Below are 22,223 nucleotides of genomic sequence, written 5' to 3' on the forward strand. Positions count from 1 at the left end.
ATGTACAGATAGTACAATCTGTAAAACCACTTACGCAGGCACATGTAAATGGCACTACAGACAATACACTGAAAACAAGTGAGGGTTCCACTGTCAATCCCTCTGCATTGTGGAAAACCCAGTCCTCCCCAGGATGCCTCGTGTACCATACCGGCTGTGACCATCTGACTTACTGACTGAATGAGGGCACCAGCATCAATTTCTATATTAGTACAGCTAATACATATTAGTACACAATTAATATTGTTTATACTATTAGTATTACATATAGTGGTATATTAGTACAATTTTTTTCTAATAGAAAATAACTACAAGTGCCAATATTGTTTTCTCCACATGCCAGTGGATCATCTTGTATACCTCTTGGCTTGTGTGCTCTGCACGTTGGTCAAGATGATGCTAACTTTATTATTATATTCATATAAAATTCAAATCCTTCCCATTGTTTTCTTAGAAAATGTTTCTATTATTATCCTGCAGGCCCTACTTAAAGTAAAAGAATTTTCCAGTAGTACCAGTTTCTCAACAAAGCTACTTCATTGTCAAAGGGGTATTGCTTTATTTTTATTTTTTTAAAAAAATAACAGGACTCAAAATTGCTGGAAAAAAGGCAGAGAACAGGGACATAACAGAATTATTTTCTTTACAAAGATATTGAAATTTCCAGTGTTGTTTCAGGGTTTTTTTCCCTTTTTTAAAGACAGACCAGTTGAAGAAACTACCACTGAAGCAACTATAAGCAAAGCAACCACACGGAGAATAAACAACAGCAACAAAGAGGTCATGTTGCTGGTGGTGCCTATTAATCTAGATTTCTACTGAAGGGAGGGGAATTTTTCCAGTGAGACCTAATAAGTCTGAACAGTTTGAACAGTTGAAGACTGGCTTGTGTGTGTGACTGTTGGGTCTGACAAACCCTGACATGGCACCCAAGTGAGCTCTCCGTTATTTGTGATCAGGTGCAACTACATTCCTATGGCTTGCTTCTCAGGCTCAGTTAATACCTGCCTAATTCTGCTTCCCACTCCTGACTGTTCTGTCTGCCAGCTTACTGCTTCTTGAAGTAAACTCTTACCTTGTCCTTCTATTTAGTATATATTTTGATTCTGTGGCTTTTTCATTCCAAGTCGGATTCCTGAGTATGCTTTGGGGTGTTTTTTTTCTTTCTTTTTTTTTTAAATATTCTTTGTGCTACTCCTAATTTCTGTTTCAGCTTTGGCTCACCTTAACTTTTTTCCAGCCTTGATTCTGGTCTAGCAGCAATCACTGAGCCCAGCTGCCTATTTATAGTACTTACCTACAGATGACAGTTGTTTGATATTGTGTGGAAGTTGACAGTATGAATCAAGAAATAAGACTTTCACAACTGTTGAGCATGTTTTGAAGCTGTTACTTGAAAACAGCATCAAAACAAATTGAATTGAACACTGCTGTAATTATCTATATAGTTACTGAAACATGAATACTCTCTGGGTATCTGTAGGAAATCCAGTGTAAATCCCTCTCTTCCACTATGGACACTGTTCAACTCGCATAATGTAATCATTCAGATTGTAATCACTAGACCTCTGACTAATGATAAAGTTTCAGCAGGTAGGGTGACTTGCATGCTAAGACATTACCTAAGCTAAAATACAAATTATTTTCCTACGGTTTCTAAATTAATAAGGTGTTACTTATGAAAACTAGTGATCCTGAATCTGAAAAAAATTAAGTGTAAAAGGGAATATAATTTAAAATTAAGCTTTTTAGTAATTATCTCTAAATTTTATACAAGCCCCAGTCATGGTTATATTGAAGACTAAAGTCTTTGATATAACACATTACATTAATAAAAATAAAATCTATACTTGTAACCATCATACAAAAATAAAAGACCTATAAATTCAAAATCTACTTTATGGTTTCTGTTCAAATCTCATGTCCTTTTGAGATTTCTGGTTTCACATCTTTAAAGAAGCCTATCTGAAATTCTATTGATAAAAGAGCACTGAACTGAAACTTAGTAACTTGATTGAAAAATCATCCATAAAGGATCAGATGTTTTTTGGGACCATGCTTTCCACTTTTTGACAGGAAAAGAAAGTGAATGCCTGTAAGGTTTTGGATTCTAAACTTAAGCAAATTTTCACATCTGAAAACAGAGCTAATCTTTAACACATTCATACGACTCCTGGATTTTGCCATACCCATGTACGAGGACTCGCATCTGAAGAGACAAAGCTCATATGAAGTGAAAAGACTACTACAAAAATATGGACCCTTGTACTTTGAAATTTTTGGATGGCATTATAACTTGATTGTTCCTATTAAACATGACATTCACCTTGACTGGAACCAAGTTCAATCACCCTGGACCAGATCCACAGTTGCCAGACACTAATGCAACTTCCATTAAAGCTTTCTGAGAGTAGCATTGTCAGACTAAGCTCTGATGGTTTGTTCCTGAAAAAAACCAAAGTCTCCTGCTCCATACCACTCTTTAGGTTGCAGATTTTAATGAACTGCAGCCTGCCAGTGAATGATGAGAAACAAATCTGCACCTCAAGAGAGTTTTGAAACTAGAGAGACTCAGTCAATGGGAGGATAAAATTCTTGAGCATATCTTGTTGAAGAAAATTTACCATTATGAGTTACCTCTGTGTATTCTTGCTTGCAGAATTAGCAGCCTCTGATGATAAGCTTACAAAATCCTTAACAAATCTCAGGGTCACTGAAATGAGCATTTGAAGCTGGTGCTTGTCTTAAATATTACTTCCAAATATAAGTATATTGTAAACTGGCATAATCAGCTGGAAATTCACTTTTTGCCAGTTTAATTTTATTCTTTTTTTTTTTGTTTGATCATTGAAGAAATGTTAGAGCAAGGACAAAGAGAGGAATGGAATTCTTCCTCCAGTGGCATTCTTGAAAACATTCATAAACGATGACTTGGGAATATCTCGGAGTGAACTGGCCAGAGTAAACTGAGTTAAATCTCTTCAAGTTTGATGCAGAAGATGCAGTGGCAGAAGGTTTTGTGTACATGGTGATCAGAGAACCACCATTATTAACAAGGAAACTAGGTTCCTTCAAAGACCTTACTACATTTTATGGTAACAGTCAGAAACGGTGCACAGACCATAAGGAGGTATAAGTTGTTTTCTAGTTAAACACAGGACAAAGTATTAAACAAAAGACAGAGCATAATATTTAAGGTTGATGCTAAACGTGCCTTCAGGAATCCAACAGGTGAACTATTCACGAAAAAAAGCCTAGAAAAAAAATTCTAGAGAACACAGATCAAAGAAGGTTCCAAAGAAAAAAAATAAATCAACCAACCAACCATAAAAAAATGCAGAAAAAGAAACAAACAAAAAAACCCCCACAAAATCACAACCTATCTATCTACAAGACAGAAGACTTCTTTTTTTACTCAAATTATTTTCTGATTAATGATTGTCCACTGTGCAGAAGGCTGAAATTTTAAAACCAGAGGTTGCCAGCACACAACATAACATCACAGGAGTAGTACTGTCATTTTTCCTTCCAAAACCACTTTCACTAAAGAATAATCTTCTTATTCCATGGCTTTTTCTTAACACTGAAGTTGTATGACTTGGATAGATAATGCCATGGCTAAGGAAACATACATAATTATAGTGTAAAGGCTGTACTAGGTCAGTTTTAGGACACAGTTCTGGTTCTAAAGTAGAGAAAACGGATCTATGTAGTGCTGCTGACTCACTGCTTTGAAAAAATCACAATTCTTCAAAGGCCCTTCAGCTGCTGGGAATACTGAATCATATCTTATCATAGAGAATGAATATAGATGTAAGGATTATTACTTCCACTTAAACTCCCTGAAGAAGTGTGCAAGTATCTCAACAAAGAAATCAGGTTAAGACAACCTTGAATTTCTGAAAGGCACTTAGTTCCTTACTAGAGGCTCTTAAGACAAGTAAGGAGGCCATGGCATATGGATCCTCAAATGAGTAAGCCAATGGAAAAGCAAAAGAAAAATGGGTAAAAGGATATTTGATCTGTTTTCTTAGTAATGGCATTTCACTAACATAATCCCAAAATGGTCTCTACTTGGTCTTCGTTATGTTCATAAATTATATGAAAAAGTGAGTAAACACCGAGAGGAATCTCTAAATATGCTCTGATGTTGATACTAACTTCTTCCAGAAAGATGAAAGGCACAGGGACAAGGAACTAAAAACAAATGAACAAACAAACAAACAAAAAAATAACAAGAAACCCACACGACTTTCTAGTCCTGACTGGGCAATAAAATGGCAGATGAAATACAGCATACAATAAAACAAAAAAGTGATGAATATGTGAAAGAATTCTTAACTTTACAAATATGACAAGCTCTGAATTGAAAATTGACACTTAGATAACCTTGAAGTTATGACAGCTCTATGAAAACATTGTCTCAATGTTCAGTAGCAATCAAAACGTATTAGGAATTACTAAGATGGAACAGAGGAAAACACCACGGTGCACTGTGTGATTCTACAAAGCTCCCAAATCTTACAGGCTGCATATATTTTTATTCTATAAGAACAAGACAGAACAAAAAAGAGGGAGGTAACAAGGAATCAAGGTATAGAATACTTTTCAAGTACCACGACATACGGTAAAATTCTTTACCTTACAGAAGGGATGACTGGCAAAGTGGTAAAATGGAGATCTACTACAACATGACTGGGATTAGATAAAACGAATAGGGAATGATTTCCACTGTCTTTTTTTAGCATGAGAACAACTTTTGTGCGCTATAGGCTCTAAAATAACAAGAAAAAAATACTTCACAGAATATGTAGTATATCAAAGAACTCCTTAACTCCTTACCACATCACATGAAAGTTTATATGGGTCCAAAATCAACTGAACAATTTTTGGAAAAGAAAATAACAAACCACTGAGACCTTTGCTTGTAAAGAAAGGGCCTAGAGCTACAAATTGTTGGAGGCAGGGAGAGCACCCTAGAGAGCTACTGCTACATGTTAGCACCTTCTTCATATATTTTTCGCTGGACATTCTGTAATGGCTGATCAGAGAAGGAAAGGTGAACAAAAAGTCTGACTTTCTAGAACTATTCTTGTAATTTTGTCTTATGTATGTTCCTTTCACCACTTCCTCAACCCTTCTTTTAGAAAGAGAATGTGTCAAGTTATTAGGAGGAAGAATATGAAGATAGGAAAAGTGAAGATTTTTAGAACAAGGAAATAAAAAGTTCATAATATTATTATGCAATAGAGGAAAGAAAAGAACCCAAACCAAACACAAACAAACAAGCAAGCAAACCAAACCAAACAAACAAAAAATCCCCCCAAAACCCAAGCCACAGAACAAGGTGACAAAATAAACTGACAGTAGGAAAGAACCACTGGAGGAGATGGATCAGAGGTTTTTACAACAGTAATGGTTTAGAAATAGAATTCTTCATCCAGAAACAGACTCCTGGCCTGAAGACTAGTGAAAGACCCCTGAAGAACCAACTTACTACGCAGGAATATTAGTAAGGTAACAACACTTTTGGAGTTTTGCCACAACCAAAAGAGAATCCAGAAATTTCCAGAATTTGTGGGTTGGTTTGTTTGTATTATTACTTCCTGTTTTAAGGTGTCCTCGCAAAAACACAAATCTGCAACAACAACAGAAAGGAAAACTGTTACTTAAAGGAGAAAAGCAAAATAGTAAAGCTGTGAAGAAAGTCCAAATGAATGCTTGTCACAGAACAGAAGTACTTTGACTACCAAGTCAGCAAATGGAAAGGAAATGATAAAGACAGCTGAAGACAGAAATGATTGCCATTAAGAAAGGTTTTCCAGCTACAATATTGGGAGGGGATGGTGGTTTGTCATGATGTTTACAAACAGGTTCTGGAGAAAGCAGTCGATGGTGTTGAGCTGAGTGACGCATTCACAGATGGTGTCTGACATCCAGTGGTCAGACCCTGTAATGGCATTTAAAAACAGCGCTTCACAGCACCTTTAGTTTTGCTTTCGATATTAGAAGCAGAGACCCTGAAGTCATGATCGGTGATGGGGGGCAGGCGGAATAAAATGAGGAGTATACACTAATTATAGTATCTCTATATAGATATGGTTATTTTTCTAAAATTTAAGAAGTGAATTTATTAGGAGGTCCTATTAGATATCAAGTTTTAGTGTCAAGTTCCAGAGTGATATATGAAAGAAAAACTAGCTGACTCAATTCTACTATTGAGACATGCTTTCATTAACACTGTTCAATATTACATCAATAATTGAAGAAAACTAAATTTATTTTTTTTTTGAGGAAGACTAATCTGAATCCAAAAATCACAGACCACCTGAATAATACTCCCTCAGCTGTGAATAGAATTGAATTTGAGTTACAGTACACGCATACTGTGTGGTTCTAGCAGTCACAAGGACCCCTGGAATCTTAAAGACCCGTTCCTGGGAAACAAAATGTATCTGTTTATTTGAAAACCCTACTGGAGTGCAACTTCCTCCTAACCCTTGTTTTTCCTCTGCGCAGCTCTTAAGAGCAATTCAGCTCAGCATGACAAAAGCAATACTAATAACTTTATTTTGAGATCCTTACAAGAAAGAGGTATGTAGAATTTGTTACACCTACAGTACAAGCTTTCAACTCTTACAGGTGCTTTTACTTACCTACTTTTAGGCTTGTGAAGTGATTGAATATTTCACTTTAAAGGTAAATTATAATCCTAGAGTTAGTGTTGAATTTCAATGCATGAATATATTGGATAAAAAGTTCACTGAGATTCCTATTCAAGTGAAAATTTCTAATTAATATATAAAAAAAAATCACTCTAGTCATCAGAAATATTAAATGAGAAAAAATATTTCTTGAATAAAAGATTAATAAAGTAGCAGAAGGTGTTTTTAAAAACCACAATATTTTATGATACTTACAATAATTAAATAAATCTACTTACACACAGAAACACAGACAAATTTTTATTTAAGTTGCATATTGATACACTTATCTTCTGTACTGAGGGCAGAACAACAAGAAAATTTTGTAGCAAAATAAGTTTTTTCTATTTCTCAGCTCCAATTCAGTCCCTGCATTTCCAACATTTCTAGCTAAAACTAACTGCTTAATTGTCTTTCCTTACAGGTTAATGCAGTTTATTTAAAATAAGTGATGCAAACATAAATTAATGGAATTAATGGCAAACTTTATTTTTTATAGTCTAAATAATAAATTAAGTACATAAACAAAACTACTGCATACTCAGCTATTCAGTCCATCACACAACAACCGGTGAAGTATGAACTGGATACTGCCCCCACTTTAGGAGAAACCCTTAAGGCCATACAACAGGTTTAACAGCTTAAAAAAGTTTATATACGACAAGAGCTCAGTAGTCTTGCAAATCATATTAATCAATTTTTAAGCAAATTATGATCTTAGCAAGAATATAATATTAATAAAATAAAATGACCATATATAATGCTCCCTTGGCATTAAATTGCAAGTATGCTTTTCCTAGATGAGAATGAAATATACTCCTGTGGAGTATAACAAAGTAAGGATTAAAGTCTCCCATTTCTTTCTTTATTTTTTTTTTTAAAGTAATAAAAATGTAGTCTTCAGTAACATAAACAAAAAGCATTCTGAACATTTCAAAAGGAAAAATCTAATTGCCAGCAACAGGATGAGGTCATGTAACAGAATTACTTTTATGAAAAGGATTGAAGTACTAAGACCTTTCATAAGACTCCTTGCCAAGGCATAAGGTAAGTTCAGAGGGAAGACAGAAATACCTGTCTAAGAGGCCCAGAGAAACTAGAAATATCTACACAGTAAATAGTGTGACCAGATAGATACAGAAGGGGGACTACATTGCTCTCCTACAAATAAGTATTTTCTCCCAAGCATAATGTTGTACAGCATACACATTTCCAGATAGCATCTGGACTTACGTACAAAGTCAGTTATACTCAGTGTTGTACGAACTAAGCCATGATGTAAAGATAAGGATCAGTCAAGCTTTTCTGAATTAACCACATGAAAAGGAGATATTGCTAAGAGAGGTGGGAAAATGTCAATACCACTGCTGTCAGATCTGTGTAGAAGAAGCCACTATGATATACTGTGATTCACAGTGTATCTGTCTGATTAACACTAGAATTGACAGAAACTCACAAAAATAAATCCAACACAAAACCATTCATGATCAAGTTTCCATCCACTTGTATTTGACAATTGAAACTGTGAATACTTGTTATCCATTAGGTCATCTTTTATCTACAGGTAGATCAAGACACCTCCCGAACAGCAAGCTTAGAGTGATACCACAATCTAACCAGCACTTTGCGAAACCTTGAAACTTGCAGCTGAGACCTGCTGGTAGAGTTATACATACTCTTGGCAAAGCTGGCATCAGATGCACTTGAGAAGCTAGACACCAGTCCCAAAGTGCTACTGGAATGAAAATATATATACTCCTTTATGTTCATTAAAATACAGCTCTCTTATTTGTGCCTGCTGCTGAAAGGCACACCCCTTGCTCGGTTTTGAGGGGAGGACAGAAGGAGAGGGGTCAGAGTCCTGGAACACTTACATGAGGCTGCACCTCTCACCCCGCCCCTCTCGGTCAGGGGGAGCCTCTCCAACAGGGAGATCAGATGTGTCTAATGATCAGAACAGATGGATGTGAAAATTGAAATAAAGTCCTGAAGCATGTTATCTTGGAATTCTCACTAGCAGATGGTTCTGAGGACTTTTGGAGGAATGCTCCACAAACCTCATGTATAGTACCCGTTTGGAGTTCATTTTGCTGCCAATTAGTGCCGTAGGTAATCACCTTCTCAGACAGGTATTAGCAAAAAGTCTATGAAAGAAGTCAACAACACTATTAATCTCAGGTGCAATCTTGCTTCTCTTGCAGAGTGGCACTGCAAGATTCCTCACAGTCTTAACTGTGAGATATGTTTCACCCAAAGGCAAGAACAGAGTAATCCCTTTAAGAAAAATTGGACACATCTTTACTGAGAAAAAGAACTGAAATGTCTGAAAATAACATAAATGGGTGTATTAAGAAAAACATGAACGAGTTGGCTGAATTAAGCAAAAGTCGTATCAGGCACCTGGCACATTCTGGTCCAGAGTAAAGGCCAAAGGTTCAGCTTGTCTCCGAGTATGTGAAAAAATTACTTCAGCCAATCTAAGGCAAACTGGAAACCATTTAAATTTTCAACTCTGCTTGAGGGCCTATCTGTCTACACTCTGCACCTGAACATTTAATAATCTGTTGGAGGCTCTAAAGATCAGTGACAACATGCTATCTTTCCTAAGAAACCACTCAAACACTTATTGAAGACATAAAAGGACAGATGGCCTTTTGTGGTGGGTTGACCCTGGCTCGATGCCAGGTGCCCACCAAACTGCTCTGTCACTCCCCTCCTCAGCTGGAGAGGGGGAGAAAAATGTGACAAAAGGCTCGTGGGCCAAGATAAGGAGAGGCAAGTCACTCAGCAATTACCGTCGTGGGCAAAATAGAGGCGATTCAGGGAAATCAGTTTAATTTATTACCAGTCAGATCACAGTAATGAGAAATAAACCCAAATCTTAAAACACCTTCCTCCACTCCTCTTTTCTTTCTAGGCTTAACTTCACTCCTGTTTTTCTCTATGTCCTCACTCCTCCCCTAGGTGTTTGCGATCAGTTCATCACACGCCATTTCTGCCAATCTTTCCTCCTCAGGGAGAGGTCTCCTCACACTTTTTCCCTGCTCCAGCATGCGGTCCCTCCCACGAGAGACAGTCCTCCAAAAACTTCTCCAACGTGAGTCCTCCCCACAGGCTTCACAAACTGTTCTTCCACTGATGCCTTCCACGGGGTGCAGTCCTTCAGGCACAGACTGCTCCAGCATGGGTCCCCCGTAAGGTCACAAGTCCTGCCAGCGAACCCACTCCAGCATCTCTTTCCACAGGTCCATATGTCCTACCAAGAGCCTGCTCCAACACAGGCTTCCACAGAGTCACAGCCTCCTTTGGCTATCCACCTGCTCTGCCATGGGGTCCTACACAGGCTGCAAGTAGATCTCTGCTCCGACACTGACCTTCATGTGCTGCAGAGCCACAGCTGCCTCACTGTAGTCTTCCTCATGGACTACAGGAGAATCTCTGCTCCAGCGCCTGGAGCACCTCCTCCCCTTCCTCCTTCCCTGACCTTGCTGTCTGCGGTTGCTTCTCTCAGACATTCTCTCTGGTTGCCTTTTCACAGCAATTTTTTCCCTTCTTAAAACTGTTATCCCTTTTTTCCCCTTCTCAAATCACTGCTGATGGGCTCATATGCCTTGGGCAGCGGCAGATCTGGAGCTGCATTGGCTCTTTTGGACAGGAGGAAAGTTTTTGGCAGCTTCTCACAGTAGCTACCTCTGTAGCCCCCCTACTATCAAAACCTTGCTACACAAATGCAGTTGTATCTTTTCAGATTTTTCCTCTTATAATGGAGCTAAATAAAAAAAATAAAAAAGGACATTCATACTTAGGTTAGTAAAGTTATACACAAATAAGAAAAGTTCAAAGTAATATTGCAGAATGTTTTTAAAAAATGAACCAAGACTCCTTTCTGCATAAAATATTACATCTTTCAGGACTATTTTTATTTATTTAAAAGCAATTTCTTTTTAGTTTCAACATTCAAAATTCCAATTTATTAGTATGTATGTATACGCAGATACATATCCACAGATATTAGGCTTTGCTGTGCCTGAACACTCAGAAATGACAGTATTTCAATAGTTTCTGGCTCAAATAAGTAAATATTGAAAGTTACAGGCTCCTATGTAAATATATTGGCATTCTGCTATTTCTATCAGTATAAACCCACTGGCTATGGGTAACATAGGATATATCTTGCATCACATTATTGATTTATTGAAAATTAAGGTCATCTGAAAAGTGGTTCAGATAATATTAAACAAAAAAAGATTGTGCTTTTGAGCTCTCTGTTTTGTATTTCTCTAAGTGGGATATAAGTACTAACATCTTCCAGAAAAAACATTCATATCACCGAGGAACAAGTGCTGATACAAGGAAGAGAAGATTATAGTTGATGACAGCACACAGAACATACTCTCTTAAAATATCCATAAGCTATTTTACATTCAGAATTCCAAAATAAATAAGACAGAGATTTCATATTTGATTTGTTCTGGCACAAATCTGGGTAAACTAGAGTGCAGGGTTACCAACATGAAGTTATTAAAAGAAAATTATACCCACAGTCTAATCTCTGGCAAGCACTCAAGAGCAGTCAAAGCAATAGTCATGAGATAGTTTTATTTTATGGTAAATATCTGACATTTTCATTAGTATACACTGGCAAGAAATACATACTGATGTTCTGAATGCCTGTAAAAGGCAAAAATGAATACACCCCCCAAAAATAACTACAAGCAATTTAGAAATTACTTTGGATTTCTTATCAATTGGAAGCTCCTGAGATTGCCAGCAAGTGCTAGTAGAAAAATATTTTGGGTAGAAAAATGGAAGATTTTATATGTAAGAACTCCTAAGTCAGACAAAAGATCCACCTAGCACTGTACTTCAGTAGCAAAAGGAAATGCAATGTAGGGAGAACATACACATCCAGCCAGTTTCTCCCAACACACTCCCACGGCACCTAAAAATGTCGAGTTAGAGATGCTAGAAAGCACACATTTGCCTACTTCTGTTCTTCCTAAGGAATTATTTTGTTTATGACAACAATTTCTTTTTGAACCTACTTGTACTATCTGACTCCCCAATCTCCAGTAAATTCCAAAAGTTCAATGCCTACTGCATAAAGCAGCACTTTACCTGTCTGTTTTAAATTCACCTCCTACTACCTTATTGAGGGCCATCTAGTTTTAGTACTGTGAGATTTGATAAGTAACAGTTTCACATTCCTCCTTCATGATCATAGCAACTTCTGTCATATTTCTGTAGTTTCTTTTTCCCCAAGTTGAACCTACAGCTTTGGTTACACTACTTGCTTTTCATATAACTGCTGTAGACACATATACTTTCAGATAGACTGTTTGTGTAACTTTAATTTTTAAATCTACTTTGTAATTAAATTTTTCTTTTGAATCAATCTTTTAAACCACTTCTGAAACAGGGTTTAACTTTTCAACTGTTGAAAAATCTCAAAATTTTCAGAATAATTATTCTTCTATCTGTTAATACCTATATAATTTGCAAAATCAGTTTCCAACTACCTTTAAGCACAAATATATACAGTAATTAATATCTGAAAATATTCTTTCAGTCATTTGTGTACAATGTAATATTTTCCCAACCTTAAAGGAGTTTGGAATAACTGTTAATATGTTTCGGTGCAACCCAAGCTCTGGAACAAAGAGTAACCAGGAATTCAGCGTGATGGCTTCAGCAAAGCCACCTGGATCATACGTCATGCACTGTCTCTTAACTGGATTGGAACAAAGTTTGGCAGCCCACTCTAAAAAGTAACTGAAAGAAAATATGCTTTCACAGGAAGTCTATTTGGGAGATGTATCCGTATCTCTGCTACCATCAACTATTGCATGGAATGCATTAGGAGGAAGAAATAAAGTCCTTATCTTACTTTGAAAGCTCTCACAGGTGAATAATTATAATCCACATTGACTTCATCTGAATTTTGTGATAAACCTCTGTACCAACAGAGAGCAAGTCCAATCTGATACATTTAACAAATTTAGTTTTTCCATTTCATTGCTATTCCTGCAGGACACACTAGCTGTTCATTTTTTACTTTATAGATTTGCTTATTATAATTTAAAAGCACAGAAAATACAGAAATAAAGCTTCAAAGATCCTTCATTCATCAAATTTCCAATTGTGATTGTCATTATAGACATTCATAAGTCCTTACCATGGATTTGAAGGACCTGTTGATACTAAAATCCAACAGTACTACACAGATATCAGCGTTGTGCAGTTTTGCTCAGTTGGGAGATCATCCTGCCCTAAAATAAATAATGGTTGTAAAACTTCAGTGGAAAGAACTTCCACTGGAATAGCGCACCATATGCATGTTTTGTATTTTCTACATTCTTAACATGGTTACAACAGCAAAATTCACAATAGGAATTAGAAAGCCTTCCTGTTCCAAAGCAAAGGGCTACACATCCTGTCAATGTTACAACTGGCAAGCAAGAGCTAACCTTTGCTCCAAGTGCTGCAGCTGTTTGGAATCGATGCAAACAGGCTTGGGAACCGTAAGGTAGGGCATAGGATTTGTCTGCAGCACTGTGAAAAGCCGTGCTGTAGGCACTGTGTAAAAGACAGGAGTGCTTGGGGTGAGGTTCTCCAGAGAAATGGACAGAAGAACAGTTGTCTGCTAGAGAGCATTGAAGAAAGGTTTGCAGGAGTTCAACATATTAATTTGTGGGCAAGATAATGGCTTGGTTTCCAAGGGAGTAAAACTACTAGAAAGCCCCGAGGAACAGGAAGCTTTGAAAAATGCAGGGGTGTGATGGGGAGGTCAGGTCAGATTTTGGTTCGTTGGAAGGATAGAATGGCTTGCCTGTTTCTCTTGTTTCTGTATACCTAAAAATCAGTCTTAGATTATCAGAAAAGTCATCTTTGCTCAGAGGCAACTGAGACTAGAAAGTAAGTTAAATAGTTATCAATGGAGTTATCAATGGAGACAACATGAATCATAGCATCAACTGGGTTGTAAAAGACCTCAGAGATCATCAAGTCCAACCCTTGATCCAACACTGCCGCGGTTACCAGACCATGGCACTAAGCGCCACATTCAGTCTCATCTTAAAAACCTCCAGGGATGGTGAATCCACCCTGGGTAGCCCATTCCAATGCCTGATTACTCTCTCTATAAAAAATTTCTTCCTCAGATTCAACCTCAACCTTCCCTGGCACAGCTTAAGACTGTACCCTCTTGTCCTAAAGACAAGAACCGTCTAATAAAAAAAAAAAATCACTGATGCTGAAAATTAGACATAAATTAACTTACCCCCAATAACAGAGCACAGATTCAAACAGTGATTGAAATAATATTGTGGTTTTTGCAACTAGTTTTTATTTTTCATACACTTGAGAAAAAGAACACATCTAAAATATTTATGGACATAATACAAAGTAAGTATGTGCATGTCCCAACAAAAACGAAGATGACCAAAAATTAGGATTATAACACCTGTAATCTTATCTTGGCTATCTGCATACTCTTCCCAGAACTACTTCCTAGAGGAAGCTCTAGACAGGTATAATTACTTCCACTTTTATGGAGTCTCTTCAGGAAGATACTTGTCAGAAATCAAGCACTTATTAAATCATGGATGAGTATACACATTGCAGTACCATAGCTGAGCTGTATAAACTTGTATAGCATCATCACTTGAAAACAGTTCCTGTTTTATACATTTTGCATTTTCACTACAAACCCACACTTTATCTAGATAAAATTTTCTTTTTTTTTCAGCCATAGGAAAGTCAAAGTTTTGCTAATCCTCCATTAAAAAGTGTCAAACTGGTTTTATCCTAATTTTTTTTTAAAAACCCTGAAGTTATAACAACCAACGCAGCAGATTTTTTCAAGGAATATTTACTTATCAGTAAAGTTATTTTTAATTCTTTTTATGATCTAAAAGTAACACCTTGTAACAAAAGCATTTTATCTTAACACTTAACAAGGATACCAGCAAACTGTCAGCCAGAAGATACACAACAGATTACTCCAGCTACTTACTTCTCTCTCCCCTTATGAAGAAGGGAGAAGAAAAAAGAAAGACAAAGAAATGTTGCCAAGAAAAAGTAGGATTATGTAAGATATATTTTTCAATACATCCCCTGAGGTATTCATTTCTCCATAGTTCTTACATCGAAAAGAGTATCAGATATTTAGGATGCATAATTAATTGTATGCACATTAATGACATTTCAACAACAAAATCATAACATAACCTCCTATTTTCACTCATTTTTTAGTTTACAAAACCAGGTCTGTTTTCTTTTATGACAGAAGCATGCCTATACCTCAACATATTTTTTAATTTTAATTTGTAAAATCAGAATATTGCATAAAGGGAGGGAGTCCTCTTAAAAATTAATTGCTTTGATGCTTGAAAATGAGATCAAGTATGACAGCAAAGACCCTTGCCATTACCAGGTCAGTGCAGTGATTAGGGAGCACGTTAGGCAGAACTTGAACCCAGGACTGTTTTAAGGGGTTTAACTGCAGAATATGACATCGTTGGTACATGTATGCAAGAGAAAGAAAACAAAAAGATCAAAATAAAATTAATGAGAAGTCACCATTTTCTTGACTCAGTGAAGATATTTAAAATATTGAATCTGTTGAAAAAAAAAGAGTTCCATTGGTTAGGGAAGACCCAAGAATACAAAGAATTTACAGTGTGTTTCACTGAAATGGAGGCTTATTAAGCCAGTGTCTAATTTATGTAACTATCTCAGCAGAAAATGACTCACTCATTCTTCTTATAGTATCAAATTAGCTATTTATCACAGTACTGCTTAATAACTTCTGTGAATAAGGAATACAAACATTTTCTTCCTATAGCCTGTTCCCCACAAAACAACTCTTCCTCCCCTGCCAAAAAAAAAAAAAAAAGAGGAAAAACAAACAAACAAATGAAATAACAAAATAAACCCCACAAATTCTTTCCCTTTCCCTTTGCTTTCTTAATGTATTTCACTAAGATTTGTACAAGAAATTAATAAAGAAACAGCCAAACAGTGGAAAAGCCTGTATTTGAGCAAGTAAGGAAGACCTCTATCTACAAAAGCAGCTAAATTTCCAATCTAAATACTCACAAGTGAAAGATGAGCAGTTCGGGATTAACACCAAGGTAAAATTTAAAAGCTTAGTTGGAAAAGGGCAATGGAATTTTAACTCCTTTTATCATATTAGCATATGGAAGTTCAAACTTGTTGCAACTAACAGGAATGAGTTAAGTGTGCTCAGGACCAATTCTCTTTGCTCAGCTGAAATGCTACCAGAACACATTGCCCTGACAGTCAACAGATCTCTCTGTCTCAAACACCTTGATTATATACTGCTAGAGAGTAACAAAACATTAGGCACCAGCTAGTTCAGAGCATTCCACAAGCGAGGGCAGTGCTTATGGCTCAGGACACAGTAGTTTTTGAATCCAGATAATTTAACGTTTTCAGAAAGCTACAAGTCCTGAACATTTCAACCTTGTATTTCTCTAAAAACTGTAATAAAAGTTTATGGCAATAAATTGCCATATTTGGAATGGCGATGTTGTAGTGCTTCGAAGTTAATGCATTTTGTTGACTACATGCTCTTTCAGAACAGTGTTTCCTTTATAAAAATGAGTGACCACTCTAAACCACCGTGTTTACCACCAAATTAGTTCCGGACAGACCTCTTTCCGTTTCCTTTCTCTTCTCATTCACACGCATATTTACCTCCTGGTAACATCACACAAAAGTCGAAATATAATGTCCAAGAGTTTCTCCAGACATTCGTAAAACTGTAGAAAGATTCAAACAAACAGTTCTTTCTTTTGATACACAGAACAAACCCAACAGACATATTTTAGCTACAGAGAATAAAAAGTTAGCGAAGTTTCCCAAATGCAATTAGGGACTAATTTTTTGTTTTAAATTTCAAAGTAGAGAAGGGACAATGTAGAAATATCTACAAATATTATTTGTCTACAAGAAATGTTCAATTTTAACATACAAAACAATTTAGCATTTCAAAATCTATAGGCATTAAGGGGACAGCAAAAGAAATTTAGCTCAGCTGAATGAAGTGGAAGGTTTGCCACTGATTTTGTCAGCCAAAACCCACTCGAAATACCCAAGCTACAGATGGCAATGAAAGCTCAAATTTATGTATTTTATATTTTTAGCCTCTTTAAAGTATTTTCTTCCTAATAGGACTTAAGTTTTCTTCTGCCAAAGCACCTCTTCTTTGCAAGAATTGACCATTTCAACTAATGTGGGTTCCAAAGCAACAGCATTTGAACCGTGGAAGATACATGGATCTATTGTGATTTAAAAATATTCTTCAGATCTTCCGAGGAGCTTGCTATTAAGGCTAGTAAAAAAAAAAAAAAAAAGAAAGAAAGAAAGAAAGAAGAAGAAAAACCCTAAAAAAAACCCCCAACCCCAACCACTAAGCTCCCATCTTCAACCACTCCTTCCTTGAACGTCTTACGGTTCTGGATGAGCGGAATGAAGGGAGGCTTTAGCGACGAGCCCTCAGGGCAGGGAGGGCGCCCGGGGCGGCCGCGGGTGACGGTCAGAGCCGGCCCCTTTCCGCCTGCTCGGCCGGGGCTGCCCTTCTTTCAAAGCTGCTGCTTTCGGAGTGAACCGGAGCGGGCGCGGTACCTGCGGTATTTCTGCAGCGCCCATCACCTCACGGAAAGCCGCACCCGAGCGTTCGCGGGCGCCTGAACCGAGGGGAGGCGGGGGAATGGCGGCGTCACCACCCTCCCTTTCCGCGGCCGGAGCCCTCGATCCGCCCGGCTGACGGGCACACCGGGCACCGCTGCCCTGCATCCCGGTCCTGCTCCCCGCGCCGCCGGACAGCGGAGCCTCGGAAGCAGCCCGGGCTGCGGGGAAGGGGCGCAGCGGCGGCGCCCTCCGCCCGCCCGACGGCGCTTCCAGCCGAGTGCCAGCGGGGCTGGGCAGCGCCGCTGTGCCCCCCGCTCCTGCGCCCCACCGACCCGGGGCTTCGGCCGCTGCCCCGGCCTTTGCGGGCATTTCCTAAGCTGTTACGGGCCCGCCGGTGCCGTCCGCAAGCGCCCGTCCGCCGGCAGCGGCTGGAGCTCGCAGGCCTGAGGGAAAATGCAGCGTGAGGCGACCTGACCCGGCTGTCGATCGGGGCAGCAGGCTCGGGTCCTGTCAGCTTTTCAGCTTGGAGCTTCATCTTCTTCACTGGCAGCTGCGTAGGACAGTTATTAGTCAGAAACATGCCTTCATAACCTTTTCCACCACAGGACCCACTGGCGCCCAAGTCAACAAGCCCTCCCTTGTGAAAACCAGCTTTACAGCTCTTTCTCAAGTCCTTTTTTCCTAAGTCTTTAGAAATTATTCTCCAAGGTCATTTGCTGCTGCAATAGGAATAAATTTATATACTGTAAGATTCAAAATAAAGATGTTCTTTTGCTATAGTGTCCATAAAACATTTGGTTGACTGGAAGTGTCACCCACATCTGTCCCTCACACAGTACTGAGTCTTTTTCATTCATAGTTTTCTTAGGAAATGCCTCATAATTAACTGAGGGAAACATACCCCTTTTGATAACAAAATAAAGGTGGGCTTTGCTTTTCTTTTGTTCTTACTCTTCACTTGCTCTTTGCCAGTCATAAAATTACCCAGTTATGCTTCTGAATTTTAATTATTAACAAAAATTGTAATAAAGTAATGAAGTATAAACAAATCCTAAATCATTTCACCAATAGAGACTTATCTTTTTTAGTTTTTAGCTTTTGTGTTATCAAAGCCTTCCTTTCGTATCCTTCTTAAGGAGGGCCTGTAATATTAGCCAGGACAGAACAAGCTCCAGCTTCCTGCCAGAATCACCAAAAACATGGAGATTTACCTTCCAGTATGTTCTGCTGTCTGCTAAGATAGATCAGTAAAAAAACACCAGTCTAGTCATCTTACAAAGTTTAGCAATTTTGGCAAGGGGTGCATTGTTACAATGATTTTGCATAGCCCAGTTTTCCAGAGTGCATTACCGCATGGACTCTTTTTTTTCATGTCTGATAAAGGCCTTGATTGGTTATAAATCTGTAAACAGTGGACTTCAGAAATCACACTGTAAAGTGTTTGGGGTTTGGTTTTTTTCCCATTTTTTTCTGTCTTTACTGCTAGCTACTGACTTTGAACAGACTATGCTGGTTTTGGCTAGGATAGAGTTAATTTTCTTCACAGTGGCTTATATGGGCTATGTTCTGGATTTGTGCTGGAAACAGTATTGATAACACAGGCATGGTTTTGTTATTGCTGAGCAGTGCTTACACGAGAGAAGGCCTTTTCTGCTGGTTATACTGTCACACTGGTGAGAAGACCGAGGGTGGATGGGAATTCGGGAGGAGACACAGGCAGGGCAGGTGACCCCAACTGACCAAAGGGATATTCCATACAATATGACACCATGTTCAGTATATAAAGCGACAGGGACAGGAGAAAGGGGAGGATGTTTGTTTGGAGTGATGGCATTCATTTTCCCAAGCTACCATTAAGTGTGATGGAGCCTTGCTTTCCAGGAGATGTCTGAACACCTTTCTGCCCATGAGAAGCAGTGAATTAATTCCTTGTTTTGCTTTGCTTCTGTGAGCAGCTTTTGCTTTCCCTATTAAACTGTCTTTATCTCAACCCATGAGTTTTCTAGCTTTTACCTTTCCAGTTCTTACCTTGATTCACTGGTGGGGGAGCGAGCAAGCAGTTGTGTATTACTTGGTTGGTGGCTGCAGTTAAACCACAACACAGATCCATGACGGTTGAAGTTCTGATTCTGGTTACCACATTCAACATATGTGGAGCTAGGTTCCCATCTATCTCTTCATAAGACATACTCTGTAGACAGGAAAATTCTGTACTTCCACTCTTACATCATTTGAAGGATTAATGGAATGGTTTGCTTGCTGTTTTTCATAGGTCTGTGTATATGTTATTTCTCTCCAAAATACTTTACTTCATTTGTTGCAGATTCCTGTTGAGTAGCCTGAAGATCCTTGATGAATTGGTGAAACAATATTGTAGAAATAGCTTCAGTTTAATGGATATTTGAAGAAAAGGTGTTCTGTAACTTTGAAAACTATATTCAGTACTTCAGTTTGAGTGATGTATCTTGAAAAAGAGTCACTTGTAGAAGAGGTTGTGCTTAATACAATACAGAAGCATTAATCTGTAAGTGAAACTCCTAAAATACCCTTTGTATTTAAATGTTACTTGTGCTATATCAAGAGTCTAGAGAAATACACAAGAAGGATTTTAATTACATATATTTATATTTGGTACTTCCAAAGTTTTACTGTAATGCAGCTTTGTGTCCTCTCTTGATTGGTACAGAAGGATTGTAAAGACAGCATAAAGACTGCTAAGGCATTACCTTTGGGCAGGACGTGTTTTATGATCTTTGTGTTGCTTCTGTACAACATCAAGCACAGGAAAGGATCTGAGGAGAGCAACTATGACTCGTCTTTTTATTTGCAAGGATTTGCACTGAATGAATAAATGGGAGTGTTTAAAACAGGTTTTGCACCTGCCAAAGTGAAATCTAATGTAATATGGTTCATAGAATGCTTATTTTTATATCAAGTTCATTCTATTCTAATTATATACAATAAAAATTTTGTGTCATTCTAATTATACATTATTTAAATCACACATAATAGGAATAGTCAAGAGAATTCAACAGAGAACAGGGAATAAGCTATTCTACGCACATACTTCTAATGCATCCGAGTTACTTAACTATTGTCTGGGGCCTTAACATTTCTGAATCCTTTATCTTCTATTTAAAATTTTCTAGATGAAAATCTGATGTGAATTGGTTTGATACAGCTTATTTAATTGCTGATCTGTGGGGTTTTTTTCATGATAGAATTTTTAACTTTTCTCTTTTGTAGTAAAACATAGTCTTAAATCTGAAAAACAAACTGTGGAATCAGTTCCTTTGAGGAACACACCTCTCTGATACGTCATGAAACTGGAATGTATTTAGTTCCGAGAAGTTACTAGTCTCAGTTAAAGATACACCATTTGGCTCCGGATGTTCTGGCACATATCCTTGTGGCCATCTGTTGTGCTGAATCGTTTGCAAAAGTTTGAAAAGAGTTGGGATTTGGTTTTGGTGGGGTTTACTTGTTTTGTTTTAAAAGCTCAATACTCTAGTTCTGCAGGCTTATGCTTGTGCCCGCAATATATTTCAATTGTATGTGCTTAACATGTGCTAGGATTAGGATGTCAAACTGAAGTACAGAGAAATGTCTTGCTAATTAGATGATTATTCTTGGTAGCTTCTAAGATCTAGGCTGGACAACTTACAAACAGCTGTGTGGCAACGTGATGGTGATACATGAAAAATCTGTCAAACTAATGGTATGTTTCATTATCTTTTTTATTTATTCTTTTTTTTTATTCCATAGATGTTTAACAGAACAATGAATGCCCATATGCAGCTGAACTATATGTTTTTACATTTTATAATGAACTTTTTAATCCATACCCTGTTTTAGTACTTTCTGTATAAATGCGGTGATAATAAATTGATTTTTATCTCTTCAGAAGTCAAAGTATCTGTTTTTTCTGAAAAGATATCTGACACCATGAACTGTTGTCCACCTAAATATTACACATCTCAAAGAAAAAAAAAATAAACAGACAAAACAGACTCTCTACTATGGGAAAAAATCTGACATTAATTTTAATATTCCTGTCTTTAAGCTGGTTTTAAATGTGTAGCACCAGGTTTTACAATACTAAACATTGTTTGGGCCATTTTTTGTTTAACTGCTCTGTAGAGATGATTCCAACTGTAATTTTTAATGTGAAAAATATTAGCAATTAAATACACATTTAAAAATAAATGTGATAATTAGTCTATGAATGCTATTCACAAAACAGCAGACATATTTGATAGCCCAAATCCTTATGTGCTTTCCTTCTGAATTTCATAATGGCACTGTTTCAAATCAATGTTAATTTATGTAGTAAACCCTCTGTTCTGTAACTTAATAACATACAAACACGTTTGTATCCATGCCATATTAGTTATTACAAGGAGGTGTTAGTTTGGACGTAGTACTTTTTGGACTTCAACAGAAGGGTGCTTCTTTTGGTAAGAAGGATTTTAAATAGAGTAAAAAACAGCATTGTACCATTTTGGCTTAATAAAAACAAAACAAAACAAAACAAAAGTTTGTATGTAACCTAAATTCTGGTGAAAATCATAATAATGGTAGTATGTTGAAAAACTTTTTTAAAAGTTGTTTTGAGATCTGTGAACATGATTTATGGAGAACTTGTGGTTTTGTTTTTTAAATGAGATTCTTGTCCAAATAACAATTCCCTACCCTCAGCAGGGGTCCTGTTTCCATTTGGTCTTTAAGTATTTAAAGAATACACAATATTGCAATATTTTTCCATATATAGATCAATTTGGCATGCTAGTACACTTCCCTTGCTCCAGCTGACTTTGTGGCACAGTTGCCAAAAGCCCTTTGGGACTTGGCTGAAGAACTCTC

At 37.4% G+C, this 22,223-nt stretch overlaps 1 protein-coding gene and 1 long non-coding RNA gene across 5 annotated transcripts in view; one reads left to right on the forward strand and one right to left on the reverse strand.

Moving 5' to 3' along the window:
• Window positions 1-17,744, reverse strand: part of RBMS3 (RNA binding motif single stranded interacting protein 3) — a 767,181-nt gene extending 749,437 nt beyond the window's left edge. For all 4 annotated transcript variants that reach the window (XM_064672487.1, XM_064672497.1, XM_064672475.1 and 1 more), the window contains exon 1: window positions 17,355-17,744. In XM_064672487.1, coding sequence (XP_064528557.1) covers window positions 17,355-17,729 — 375 coding nt within the window. In that variant the 5' untranslated portion in view covers window positions 17,730-17,744. The remainder of the gene's footprint in view (window positions 1-17,354) is intronic.
• On the forward strand, window positions 17,492-21,566 carry LOC135422936 (uncharacterized). The gene is made up of 2 exons (XR_010434652.1): window positions 17,492-19,884; window positions 20,607-21,566. It is a non-coding gene; the product is annotated as an uncharacterized LOC135422936 (long non-coding RNA).
• Window positions 21,567-22,223: the final 657 nt, after the last annotated feature.

This window comes from Pseudopipra pipra, chromosome 1, assembly GCF_036250125.1.
Source record: "Pseudopipra pipra isolate bDixPip1 chromosome 1, bDixPip1.hap1, whole genome shotgun sequence".
In the NCBI taxonomy this organism is placed as follows: domain Eukaryota; kingdom Metazoa; phylum Chordata; class Aves; order Passeriformes; family Pipridae; genus Pseudopipra; species Pseudopipra pipra.